The sequence below is a fragment of the Squalius cephalus genome (genome assembly GCF_949319135.1).
Source record: "Squalius cephalus genome assembly, chromosome: 18".
NCBI classification, from domain to species: domain Eukaryota; kingdom Metazoa; phylum Chordata; class Actinopteri; order Cypriniformes; family Leuciscidae; genus Squalius; species Squalius cephalus.
In genome coordinates, this window is record NC_137139.1 from 27502721 (window position 1) to 27514027 (window position 11307).

Genomic DNA, 11307 nt, shown 5'->3' on the forward strand with positions numbered 1-11307 from the left:
GTGGCAAAAAACCATAAGATGCTTATGGCCACTGACCCAATTAAGAAAGAAAGCCTTTAAAAGCGTCAGATTTCCAGCCACATGCAGTGCTCCACTGATATCACATGTAAGCATTCTCCAGCTTCGTTCCTCATTAAAAGAAGCTCAGCTTGGAAAAGAGCTTGTAATCTCAATGTGACTCTTAAAAAACTAAGACCCATTATGTCAAATAAAGTATTTTACATTCTTAAACAAATGGTTGTTTCAGTGGTTGTTTGCAGCGCTTCGGAACTATTTTGTACTTTTTTTTTTTTTACTTTTTAAAAAAAAAAATACAAAAATGTAATCTATGGTAAGCAGATGTTATTGATGTTTTCTTACAAGTTCTTCAAATCTATATTTTGGTTTTTGGTTTCCCCTTATATTTTTAATAATAAAATACTTTAGTTTCAAAGTGGAACCTTTATTTTTTTTAAGTGCACATGCGTGACTTAGCAGCATAATTCATAAATGAGTTTAATCAATTAGTGCAAGTAATATCAAATGGAATTGTAATCTGATAACTCTTGCACAGCATCACTAGGAGGACATACTGCACATTTATCTGTGTGTGTAGTATCAGCATCCCCGACACCTAGAAGCTTAGAGATGAGGACAAGAAACTCGAAGCTAAAGACAAAGAAGCCCAGAGATGACTACACCTTTGATTGAAAGTGTGATTATTTAAGTTTTATTTGCCTTAACACTTTTGTTTACCATAAAAAGAGAAGTAACCAGTTAAAAGAAATTTGATTGATTTAGCCTAAGTGATTACAAAAATTGATTTTTATTGTTTAAGACTTGAGCAAAAGCATACCACATTCTTCTGACTAAATTGTAAGCATTCTTAATGCTTAAAATTTAGGCCAGACTATAATTACTTTACCTAACCTGATAATAAATATTAAGGTTAGAGGTGTCAAGATGAAAGTAGCCTACTACACACTGTGAAACTGTGTGTGTGTGGATGGTCTTAAGTTATGGGAGGGGCTATTCAGCCACAGATGTATGGTGTGGCTATATAAAGAGCGATGCTTCTGAAGCCGAAAGTCATTAAAGTGCCAACAACAAAGTGACACAATGAAGCTACTTTCAAGAATACTGATGGTGACCTGTTTGTCTGTGGCTTTAACAAGTAAGTAAAGATTATTTCAATATTATTTATATTTATTGTGTTTTATTAATTAGACGCAGCACCATGTTCTTGTATATCATACTTGGAATTGTGTTTACCAGCATTTATATTTAGTGGAGAGGTTTTTTTAACTGCATTGAAAAGAACACTGGTTATCAGGAAAGTCGAAAGAAAATTGTTAACTTAATAGTTAACTATTTCAGTGAATGTTGCTGGAGGGTATTCTTTTGTCTTTGCTGCACTGTTAAAAACTTCCCTACTACAATTCCTAAACCTTATGGGTAGATTTAATGCTGAATTTTCCAAGATTAGATGCAATGTGCATTAGCTAATCAGATCAAATAGGAAATAATGTATCCTATGACTTATAAATACAAAATGGCACAGAAGCATTACTGTAATATGACAAGTCTTTTATACCTATAATGTAATGGTTTTGATTGGCACAGCACCAGCTGTTTCTTGGTTTCAATCATTCAAAATTCTAGTATTGCATTTAGATTTTTGAGTTATGCTAGCCTATTCGCTTTGATCGGAGAGCAAGCCTGTCCTTTATGCAGTAAAACCAAAAGTATGTTCACATGTACAGCTGACCATCACATGCACAGGATTTGGGGTCACACTGCAGAAAGTGTGCTGAATATTTTATCCGGTCACATGCCCCGACTCTCATTCTCTCCACCAATTGTAGACTTTAAAGTTTATAAGTGAGTCAGTCACCCATTTAGAGTTTAAGGGCTTTCAAAGCCTTTTCTATCAAATCATTTTCAGTTTCCACCAAATAATCTCATTGCAGTTTCCCAACTTTTCATTTCTGCATAAGGACAAGTTGACAGAAGCAACTCGAAACCCAGATTCAATCAATATCAGACATGGAATACAAAACAGTTCCCAGTGTGGAAAGATGGAGACCCGCTCAACAAAAACAGCTGGACAGGTAATCAAATTCAGTCAAGAAATATATTTTCTACATCATTACATCAACATGTTAAAAAAATTGTTTCATTAGTGTTCTGTAGCTAAAATGGTAGAGCATGCTAACAACCCCAAAGTCATGGGTTTGATTCGCGTGAATTGATAAAAACTTATATCTTGAATGCAATGCAAGGTGATTTACACTCTTAAAAATCAAGCGAAGTGTCAGTTCTGGCAGGTCACGTTAGTCAAGCTCACATTAACTAACGGATCCACATCTACTTACAGTATGGAATACGACGCCTATCACTGTATTCATATATAAGCTCCTTCAGTATTATCAACAGCTATCGCGTTTCTCAGGAGCTAATTACCCTCCTCTCGTCCAGTCAGGATTTGGCATTCTGATTCCCCCTGAATCAGACTAAAATTCTCTAATTATGTTGTACATTTAAATTAATTAATGATATCTGCAATACATGTTGGTTCTGTTCTGTTTACCCTAAGGGGGGTTATTGCTGCTCTCCCTGCTCTTATCCATGCATGGATGGGAGTTCTTGCCCAGAACGGAACCATACCACCAATCCAAACTGTATGCTAACTGTCAATCATATTTGACGATAGTGGTCCTGACAGAAATAAAGGTTCTTTATTGACATCTTTGGTTCCATGAAGAACCTTTAACATCCATGGAACCTTTCCATTCCACACAAGGTTCTTTATAGTGGAAAACGGTTCTTTAGATTATTAAAATACTCTTCACACTAAGAAAAAAAGGTTTGAGGAACCTAAAATGGTTCTTCTATGGCATCGCTGTGAACCCCCCCCCCCTTTGTCAAATGCATAAATGTACATTTCTACAGGTGGACAATTGAAGTTTGAAGTGGGAAATGATGCACCCACCTTGACCGGTGCCAGAATCACCTTCACCATTGACATTGTGTTCCCTCACAACCAGAAGGTCCTGCCAGATGGACAAGTTGTTTGGGCAAAAAACTGCACTTTCAACGGTATATTTCTATGATCTTCTTTATCTCACCCTATTTACAAAGATGAAAATGTATATCCTGCTGCCAGTACTATGACCAACAAAACTTTAGTTGTATTAATAATATTGCACAAAAATGTCAACTTTCTAATTTAGGCACACAGTTCCATGAAGGAGAGCCTGTCTATCCTGAGGAGAACTCTGTAGATGCATGGAACGCTGTGTTCCCTAATGCTCCTCTCCTTTCCAGACAGGGGGAAAAGCAACCTCCCTATGTGTTTGTATGGAAAACCTGCGGTAAGGAAAGAAGCACTTACTTTACTGTAATGTGCAGTTATCTCACCTACCTCACAATCCGCTATTGTGTTTGACAGGTAAATACTGGCAAGTGTGCGATGGACCTTCCTCATCGTTGACCATCGGCACTGATGATGTTCCTCTTGGCTCTTATATGATGGATGTTGTCATCTATCACTACAGGCAAAAAGATAAATTCATCCCTATTGGATATGCATCCACACAGTTTAGTATTACAGGTACGCATAATGTAGAAAGAATGTCGATCTTTTGTTTAGTTTGGTTTTCAGATGTAATGAAACTATTTTATCCCTGTGTTTCTAGACCAGATTCCCTTTGCGGTTTCCCTGACTCAGGTAAATGACAAAGATGAAGGCGATCGGAAATTTATCCAGAACAGAGCAGTGGCCTTCAGCATCACCCTTCACGACCCCAGCCAATACCTGAGCAAATCTGACGTGACTTTTAACTGGAATTTCGGGGATGGCAGTGGCACTGTAATCTCCAGGGAACTCACCGTCACGCACACTTACATGGCATCTGGTGCCTACAAGCCTCAAGTTGTCGTACAAGCAGCTATTCCGGATTCATCTTGTGCAACTCCACCAAACCTTCCGACTGAGACTCATCCCACTACCAACACCCTCACCTCTGAGAGCCCCATTGTCTCAACTGAACACATCACTACAGGTGCCCAGCATTGTTCTATGTGTGTGTACAGGTTTGGCTATAATTGTGAGGGCCAAATGTCCTCACTTTTATAGTGAAATATTATGACAAACCACTAATGAGGACATTTTACTGGTCATCAGTTAAAAAAGGCTTATACATCGGTCAAAACATGTTTTTATTTAAAAAATAGTGTTTTTCACATGTTGCTGTGATGGTTATGTATGGTTATATATAATTATATATATAGATGGTTAAATATGAGGGTTATGTTTGGGTTGGGTTAGTTAGGCAATAGAAGATATCATTAACCTGATATAAAATCAATGGAAGTCTATGCAATGTCCAAACTAATATAGTGAAATGTATATATTGTTTGTGTGTGTGTGTGTGTGTGTGTGTGTGTGTGCGCGCGTGCGTGCGTGTGTGTGTGTGTGTGTGGAGATACTAAAATACTAATACTAATAGATAGATAGTTAGTAACTTACTTTTCGCGGTAACAGTAGAAAACTCAAGCTCTGGGCCCTGGGGATCACATTACGTTTCTTGGCTCGTTGAGTCGTTACAAGACCAAATTCAGAGTCAGACTCGCTCCGACCAATTCATTGAATCAGTGAGTTGTCGACTGTCTGCAATCAGATCACGCCAATTCGCCAATGAATCGTTCCCTGTAATTTGTGAACAACTTCAACGGGTTCATCGAAAAGAATCGATTTCAAGTGAATCGAACATCTCGGTTTCGGAGCGGTTCGATTCCTTTGTTTCGAAATTTGTTTCAAGGAACGAAACGATTTTAAAAACATCAATACAAATTTAAATATCCTAATAAAGTTTGTTACTGACCACCACTGTTTATTTAGATATGCCTGTACTAGAGAGCATAACATAGGCTATAAAAACATAAGTGCTAATTCTAGCCAGAGTAAAATTATCCTACTTTTTACTTTATGAATTTACAGATGATGCTTCCAGTCAGCCTTCAGCTCCCATTCTGAAATCCACTCCTGCATCTACAATGAAAACCATTCCACCTGCACCTACAAATGAAGTTCCAACAAGATCCAGTCTTGAGAAGGTCTTTAACCTCAGATCTGGATCTAAGATGTCCGAAACAGTGAATACTGCGACAAAGACAACACTGAAGACAAATAGTGAGTTGCAGTTTTCTTTTTGTCTTTTTTTTTTTTTTTATATTCAGAGATATTTTTAATTATAGTTAATTATAAATGATGTAAATATATATTTAAATTTACATATGATTTTCCAAAACATCAGCTGCTGACATGGAGGCGATTGTGGAGGAAGACACAAGGGACTGTGTTATTTACCGTTATGGATCCTTTGCCACAGATATTGAGATTATTGGTGAGATTCTTTGACCACTTGTATTTTAATGATGCATTATAGACCTTTATTGAAGAATAATGTATGTTTGTATCCTCAGAGGGCATTGAGAGTGTGCAGATCGTCCAGGTGGCTGTAGCTAATGGTTTTCTGCTAACAGAGATGGAGCAGAATGCTGTTGATTTCACTGTTTCCTGTCAGGGAAGGTGAGGTCTGGCAAAGCATGAAGTTGGAACCACAAAATATAGCCTGATGGAGAATTCATGACCTTACCTGCTCCTTTTTAGCCTACCCACTGAAGTGTGCACTGTAGTGTCGGATGCAGACTGCCATATGCCAGTTATGACCATCTGCAATGCTGTGAGCCCCTCCTCAGACTGCCAACTCATCCTTCGACACTTCTTCAACGACTCTGGGATCTTCTGCATCAATGTGTCTATGACGAATGATGTCAGTCTGGCTGTCACAAATGCCAGGGTTAATATTAACATAGGTGAGTTTATTCACTGTTGAAATGTCATGCATGGTGCGCCAGAATGAGAACAGTTCTTCAAAATGTTATTGTGCTATTGAATCATCTTGCATGTCTCTATCTCGGTGCCAAATTTAGCAGGTTCTAGGTTGACATCTGCAGGTGTCGCTGCCCTGTTTTTGGCCATCCTGACTGTTGCATCAGCATTGGGTGCAGTGGCTTTTGCATACAAGTGAGTCATTTTAACACAGCGTAATATCCACGCACTGATTTATTTAGCTGGCATGAATCATTCATGAATTATTATTAATTATTCAAAGTGTTCCTTTAGGTTTACTAAAGCTTAATCAGTAATCAAATTGGTGTGAACATTAACTGGTAAAAAATTGGTCGGAAAACAATAAACTGGCCTTATTTTTCTCTTTTCTAGACGTCTTAAAGGGTATCAAAGGCTGACTGAGGTCCCTGCATGCCAATCCAACAACGCTGGCGTGAGCTCTGTACCAGCGCTCTTCTGGAGCATGGTGAACCAGCAGACGATGGATCAGAAAAAAGGAGTAGTGTGAATTTTACTTTAAGCCAATGAAAGCCAATGAAAATTGACATGAAAAAGAAATGTTATGTTAGCACTATTTTGAAGTGTAAACGCATCAACCTTTTTTACCATTTCATTTTTTTAATCTTTAATGTTTGGATTTTTATACACATATTTGACCCCAAATCATTTTCTACAAAACCTTGTTTTTAATTACAGCATTTGTCTTAAATTTTGTACTTTAAACTTGAAGAGGAAACAACTGTTATTTGAGCCAACAAAGCATATTTAACAACATGTTAACATTTAAATGGCCTCTGGAACCCTATCCATGCTTTTTTTTTAATTACGCAATTGAATAAAATATCACAAAAGCTGCCATTACTTTCTGGCCTCATTATCTTCGACATTGGTGTCTACAATCAATTTAATTAAGGTTTTTCACTATAAGACCTTTTAATACCATGACCTGCTTTCCTTCTTTCATGCAAGCATACCACTGCTGTAACTCATTTGCACCTCCCTAAAAACCTAGAATGGCCTTAATACCGACTGCTGAGTGACTACTAATCTACTTTTCCTTCATCTGAAGTTGTTGGAAGCCAAACAAGGTTAGTAAGCAGATTACTTGTCTTGAATGCCCAGAATGTCTTACAACCAAAAGCCTATGTTAACCTCCACAAAAAAAAGATTTTTAAAACATTGCACATTGACAGATTTTTGATCACCATCAATTTATTCAGTCAAAATTTGGCAAGCAAATTCCACAAATAAAAGTCATACTGGCCATATAAATAAAACAACTGATCAAGAATGTGTCTCTAACATTTAGGAGTAGACTTTACACTTGATACCTCATGTATATCGTTTGTAAATTAACGGTCTACTGTTTTCAATCTTAGACATTTAGTGACCATTTTAATACTCCTCGCCCTCTTCCTCTCCTTCACCCTCGATGGAGTCGACACCGACCTCCTCGTAGTCTTTCTCCAGGGCAGCCATGTCCTCTCTGGCCTCTGAGAACTCGCCCTCCTCCATACCCTCACCCACATACCAGTGCACAAAGGCACGCTTGGCGTACATCAGATCGAACTTATGATCCAGACGAGCCCAGGCCTCAGCAATAGCTGTTGTGTTGCTCAGCATGCACACGGCCCTCTGCACTTTAGCCAGATCACCTCCTGGAACCACAGTGGGAGGCTGGTAGTTGATGCCAACCTTGAAACCAGTGGGACACCAGTCCACAAACTGGATGGTGCGCTTGGTCTTGATGGTGGCGATTGCAGCGTTCACATCTTTGGGCACAACGTCACCACGGTACAGCAGGCAGCAAGCCATGTACTTGCCGTGACGTGGGTCACATTTCACCATCTGATTGGCCGGCTCGAAGCAAGCATTAGTGATCTCAGACACAGAGAGTTGCTCATGGTAAGCCTTCTCTGCGGAGATCACTGGGGCGTAGGTAGCCAGAGGGAAGTGGATACGAGGATAAGGCACCAAGTTGGTCTGGAACTCGGTGAGATCGACATTGAGGGCACCATCAAACCTGAGGGAGGCTGTGATGGAGGACACGATTTGACTGATCAGCCTGTTGAGGTTAGTGTAAGTAGGACGCTCAATGTCGAGGTTCCTACGGCAGATATCATAAATGGCCTCATTGTCTACCATGAAGGCACAGTCAGAGTGCTCTAGGGTGGTGTGGGTGGTCAGGATGGAGTTGTAAGGCTCTACCACAGCGGTGGAGACCTGAGGAGCAGGGTAGATGGAAAACTCAAGCTTGGACTTCTTGCCATAGTCCACAGACAGACGCTCCATCAACAGAGAGGTGAAGCCAGAACCGGTTCCACCACCAAAGCTGTGGAACACCAGGAAACCCTGGAGGCCTGTGCACTGGTCAGCCTAAAAAGAAAACCTGTTGGTCAGTAACCCAACATAATATATAATTAATTTTATGTTTGTTTATTTACAACTACCAACCAGTTTGCGAATCCTGTCCAGCACCAGGTCAATGATTTCTTTTCCAATAGTGTAGTGACCACGAGCGTAGTTATTGGCTGCATCTTCCTTTCCTGTGATGAGCTGCTCAGGGTGGAACAGCTGACGGTATGTCCCAGAGCGCACCTCATCTGGACAGATAGATCATGAGTATATCTTTAGTAAACTGTGTACTCTGACACACACAATATCACAGATAAAATGAAGTATCATCCTCTTACCAATGACAGTGGGCTCCAGGTCTACAAACACAGCCCTGGGGACGTGCTTTCCAGCTCCAGTCTCACTGAAGAAGGTGTTGAAAGAGTCATCGCCTCCTCCGATGGTCTTATCACTGGGCATCTGTCCATCCGGCTGGATGCCATGCTCAAGACAATAGAGTTCCCAGCAGGCATTGCCAATCTGGACTCCAGCTTGACCAACGTGGATGGAGATGCACTCACGCTAGAGAAGGGAATGGGGGAAATAATTTTTTATAGTTTTTATAGTTAACAACAAAAAGCCACAAATCTTTGTATAAGGACGCTGGCTCTCAAGACATGCTCATAGGCTTTCTTTTGCTCGTTCTGTTGTCATTTGAATGTGTTCAATGTTTTAGGTACAACAATGGACATCTGACTGACATTGCATCAGAAACACACCACCATAAATGTACTGTAAAAACCCACTTAAACAATATTTATCTTAAGGACAGACATACAACAAGTGAACTGGCATAGTAAAGACTTAGTAGGTTACCAAAAAGGAAGAACAAAGAAAGCAGTCAGTTCTCTTTATTCAATGGGAATGAGGCAGCAGAATGGGAACAAGGCGGATGCCCCACCCACACAGAAAAGGCTTGCCAGACCGTGTCTGACTAGCCGTTGAAAGAGAACAATAAAAATGTTGACAGAAATCTACCTTTTCCCATTTATCTGTCATCTCAATGGTCTACGAAAGAGTATGGATTTCAATTTTGGGAGCATTAGTTATAGTAGGTTTTTAGATGCAGAAACTGAATGGTATTTTCTCAAGGGCTGTGTCCACTATTTGAAGGGAATTCAGAATATTCTTTGATTAATATGGATTTTTTAATGATCAATTCTTGAATATTTATATTTGGTCAATGCTAATCTTGAATATTTGGTTGAATCTTTGAATTTCCCTGAAGACAGCATGATAAAAACTAAGGCAGTTCCCAGAAATTCAATAAAAACAATATCAGCAAAATAATAAAATGCATGAACACATTTAATGAAAAATCTCAATGGAGATAATAACAGCTGTGGAATAGAACAGGAATAGAAATCCAGTCATCTGCTGCACAGGCCTGGCATGAGCTTCTGCAGACAGCTGCAGTCCCCACCCAGTTTACTCCTCATGCAGATGGGAGGAGGGGTGGATGCAAATTTCAAGAAAATTCTATGTTAATATCTGATGGGGGAAAAAATTCGATCTATTTATGCATTTTTGTTAAGACATCATTTAAGTCACATTTGTCAATTAAAATACATGGTGATTTAAATTATACAGCAATTTCAAAAGAATATAGGCCTATATTAGATTATTATATCGTATATAATATATAGGCTAATGATTGAGACAGTGATAATGCACACTGTTTTGACAATCATATTCAATGCATAGGCTACGTCAAAAAAAATTAAAAATAATCACTTCATCATGTCAGATGGTTTTTCGACATGCACCCTCAAAACAGGTGTACTACTAGCCTAAATATGATTTATAACCAAAAAGGGTTTGTGCATCACTCAAAATTGATTATGTTATTTATAACGGCATTTGACCATCAACGCGTAATTTCGAGCATATTCTGAAGGCACCGTTATGAATGAATGGATTGATGAATGGGTGAATGTAATCAGGATGGTTTGCAAAGGCATTTATAAACTAAATGTCAGTACGATGAATAACATTTTTAACTGTAGCATTCTTTGCATTACAGCACTTAAGATTATTTGCAAAAATAAATCTTTGCCGTCGACACGTCGTCGCAATGTCGCGAGCTTTTCCTCCATTTTAAGGAAAGGGCGCGCGCTGAATGACAAAGAATAGCCGCTCGAGCCGCTTTGAAGAATACCAGACGAGCATTAAATGACAAGCACATTTGGGATGAAAATCTTTGCCGCGTCAATGTTTGAAAGGTAAAGAAAAATAATTATACTCACCATTGTTCTGGAGGGGATGGAGCGATGAGGAGAATATCACAAGGCAGGCAATTTCTTTTTGGGGGGGAGTATACTGTGAGTACACTGTCCAAGATTGAGTCAGTCAGTTGAGGATGAAGGGGAGGAGTTGAATGAGCATGACGACGGAACGAGGAAGAGAGATTAAAATGTAGCAAGTGTACAAAATAAATCAGTGTAATGCACATCAGATATTGTTTTACCGACTAGTGCATTTCTAGTTTTGATATTCATACAGGAATATGAACCTGTTAACATTAGCCTTGTATTTCAACATTGAATCAATGTCACCTTGCTATCTGGGTCCTACGATCTGCTGAATGAAAAATGTCAGTTAGGACACATTTATAGGCCTACATTTATTATCTATTCAATGTGTTATTAAACCTGTGATAAATGAAGATATGAAACCATCATGAGTTTTTTTTTGTAGCCATTCTAGATATCCTATTGAAAATTATAAGCTACTGTAAAATCTAATGTAGGCTATAGCCTATATATATACTATGTATTGCTCCATATTTTATCTTTAGGTGATTTTCTTTTGTAGATTAGAAACTTTTGTAGATTATTATGCAACATACTGTTACACGCGTGTTATCTTTTCAACTGTTAAACGTTAACTTAAATGTCCTTGCACATGCACTGAATCCGAAATTTTCGCATGCGTTTTTTCGTATCCGTCATTCTATGGCTCTAAAATTGTCAAAACACCATTCAAATGCTTGTTACGGATGCGAAAAACACAGAAAA

At 38.9% G+C, this 11307-nt stretch overlaps 2 protein-coding genes across 3 annotated transcripts; one reads left to right on the forward strand and one right to left on the reverse strand.

The window, feature by feature from the left end:
- The first annotated feature begins 1072 nt into the window (after positions 1 to 1072).
- On the forward strand, positions 1073 to 6753 carry pmelb (premelanosome protein b). Of its 2 annotated transcripts, none has more exons than XM_079849524.1 (12): positions 1073 to 1153; positions 1977 to 2090; positions 2932 to 3078; positions 3213 to 3353; positions 3431 to 3592; positions 3678 to 4043; positions 4982 to 5173; positions 5298 to 5387; positions 5467 to 5572; positions 5654 to 5859; positions 5977 to 6070; positions 6269 to 6753. In XM_079849524.1, exons 1-12 carry the CDS (start codon positions 1099 to 1101, stop codon positions 6402 to 6404), a joined length of 1809 nt encoding a protein of 602 aa, XP_079705650.1. In that variant the 5' UTR covers positions 1073 to 1098; the 3' UTR covers positions 6405 to 6753. The 2 variants fall into 2 exon arrangements, with proteins under 2 accessions (XP_079705650.1, XP_079705651.1); XM_079849525.1 differs by having other exon boundaries at positions 5980 to 6070; positions 6269 to 6510.
- On the reverse strand, positions 6693 to 10654 carry tuba1c (tubulin, alpha 1c). The gene is made up of 4 exons (XM_079849526.1): positions 10537 to 10654; positions 8590 to 8812; positions 8351 to 8499; positions 6693 to 8272 (listed from the first exon to the last, which is right to left on the reverse strand). The coding sequence occupies exons 1-4, from the start codon at positions 10537 to 10539 to the stop codon at positions 7292 to 7294; spliced, it is 1356 nt and encodes a 451-aa protein (XP_079705652.1). The 5' UTR covers positions 10540 to 10654; the 3' UTR covers positions 6693 to 7291.
- Between the last annotated feature and the right edge of the window lie 653 nt (positions 10655 to 11307).

Coding starts and splice junctions, on each gene's coding strand:
- pmelb (XM_079849524.1), top strand. CDS start 1,099: ATGAAGCTACTTTCAAGAATACTGATGGTGACCTGTTTGTCTGTGGCT. Junction 2,091..2,931: donor CAACAAAAACAGCTGGACAG/GTAATCAAATTC, acceptor ACATTTCTACAG/GTGGACAATTGAAGTTTGAA. Junction 4,044..4,981: donor AACTGAACACATCACTACAG/GTGCCCAGCATT, acceptor ATGAATTTACAG/ATGATGCTTCCAGTCAGCCT.
- tuba1c (XM_079849526.1), bottom strand. Junction 8,500..8,589: donor CCTGGAGCCCACTGTCATTG/GTAAGAGGATGA, acceptor CTATCTGTCCAG/ATGAGGTGCGCTCTGGGACA. Junction 8,273..8,350: donor TGGACAGGATTCGCAAACTG/GTTGGTAGTTGT, acceptor TTTTCTTTTTAG/GCTGACCAGTGCACAGGCCT.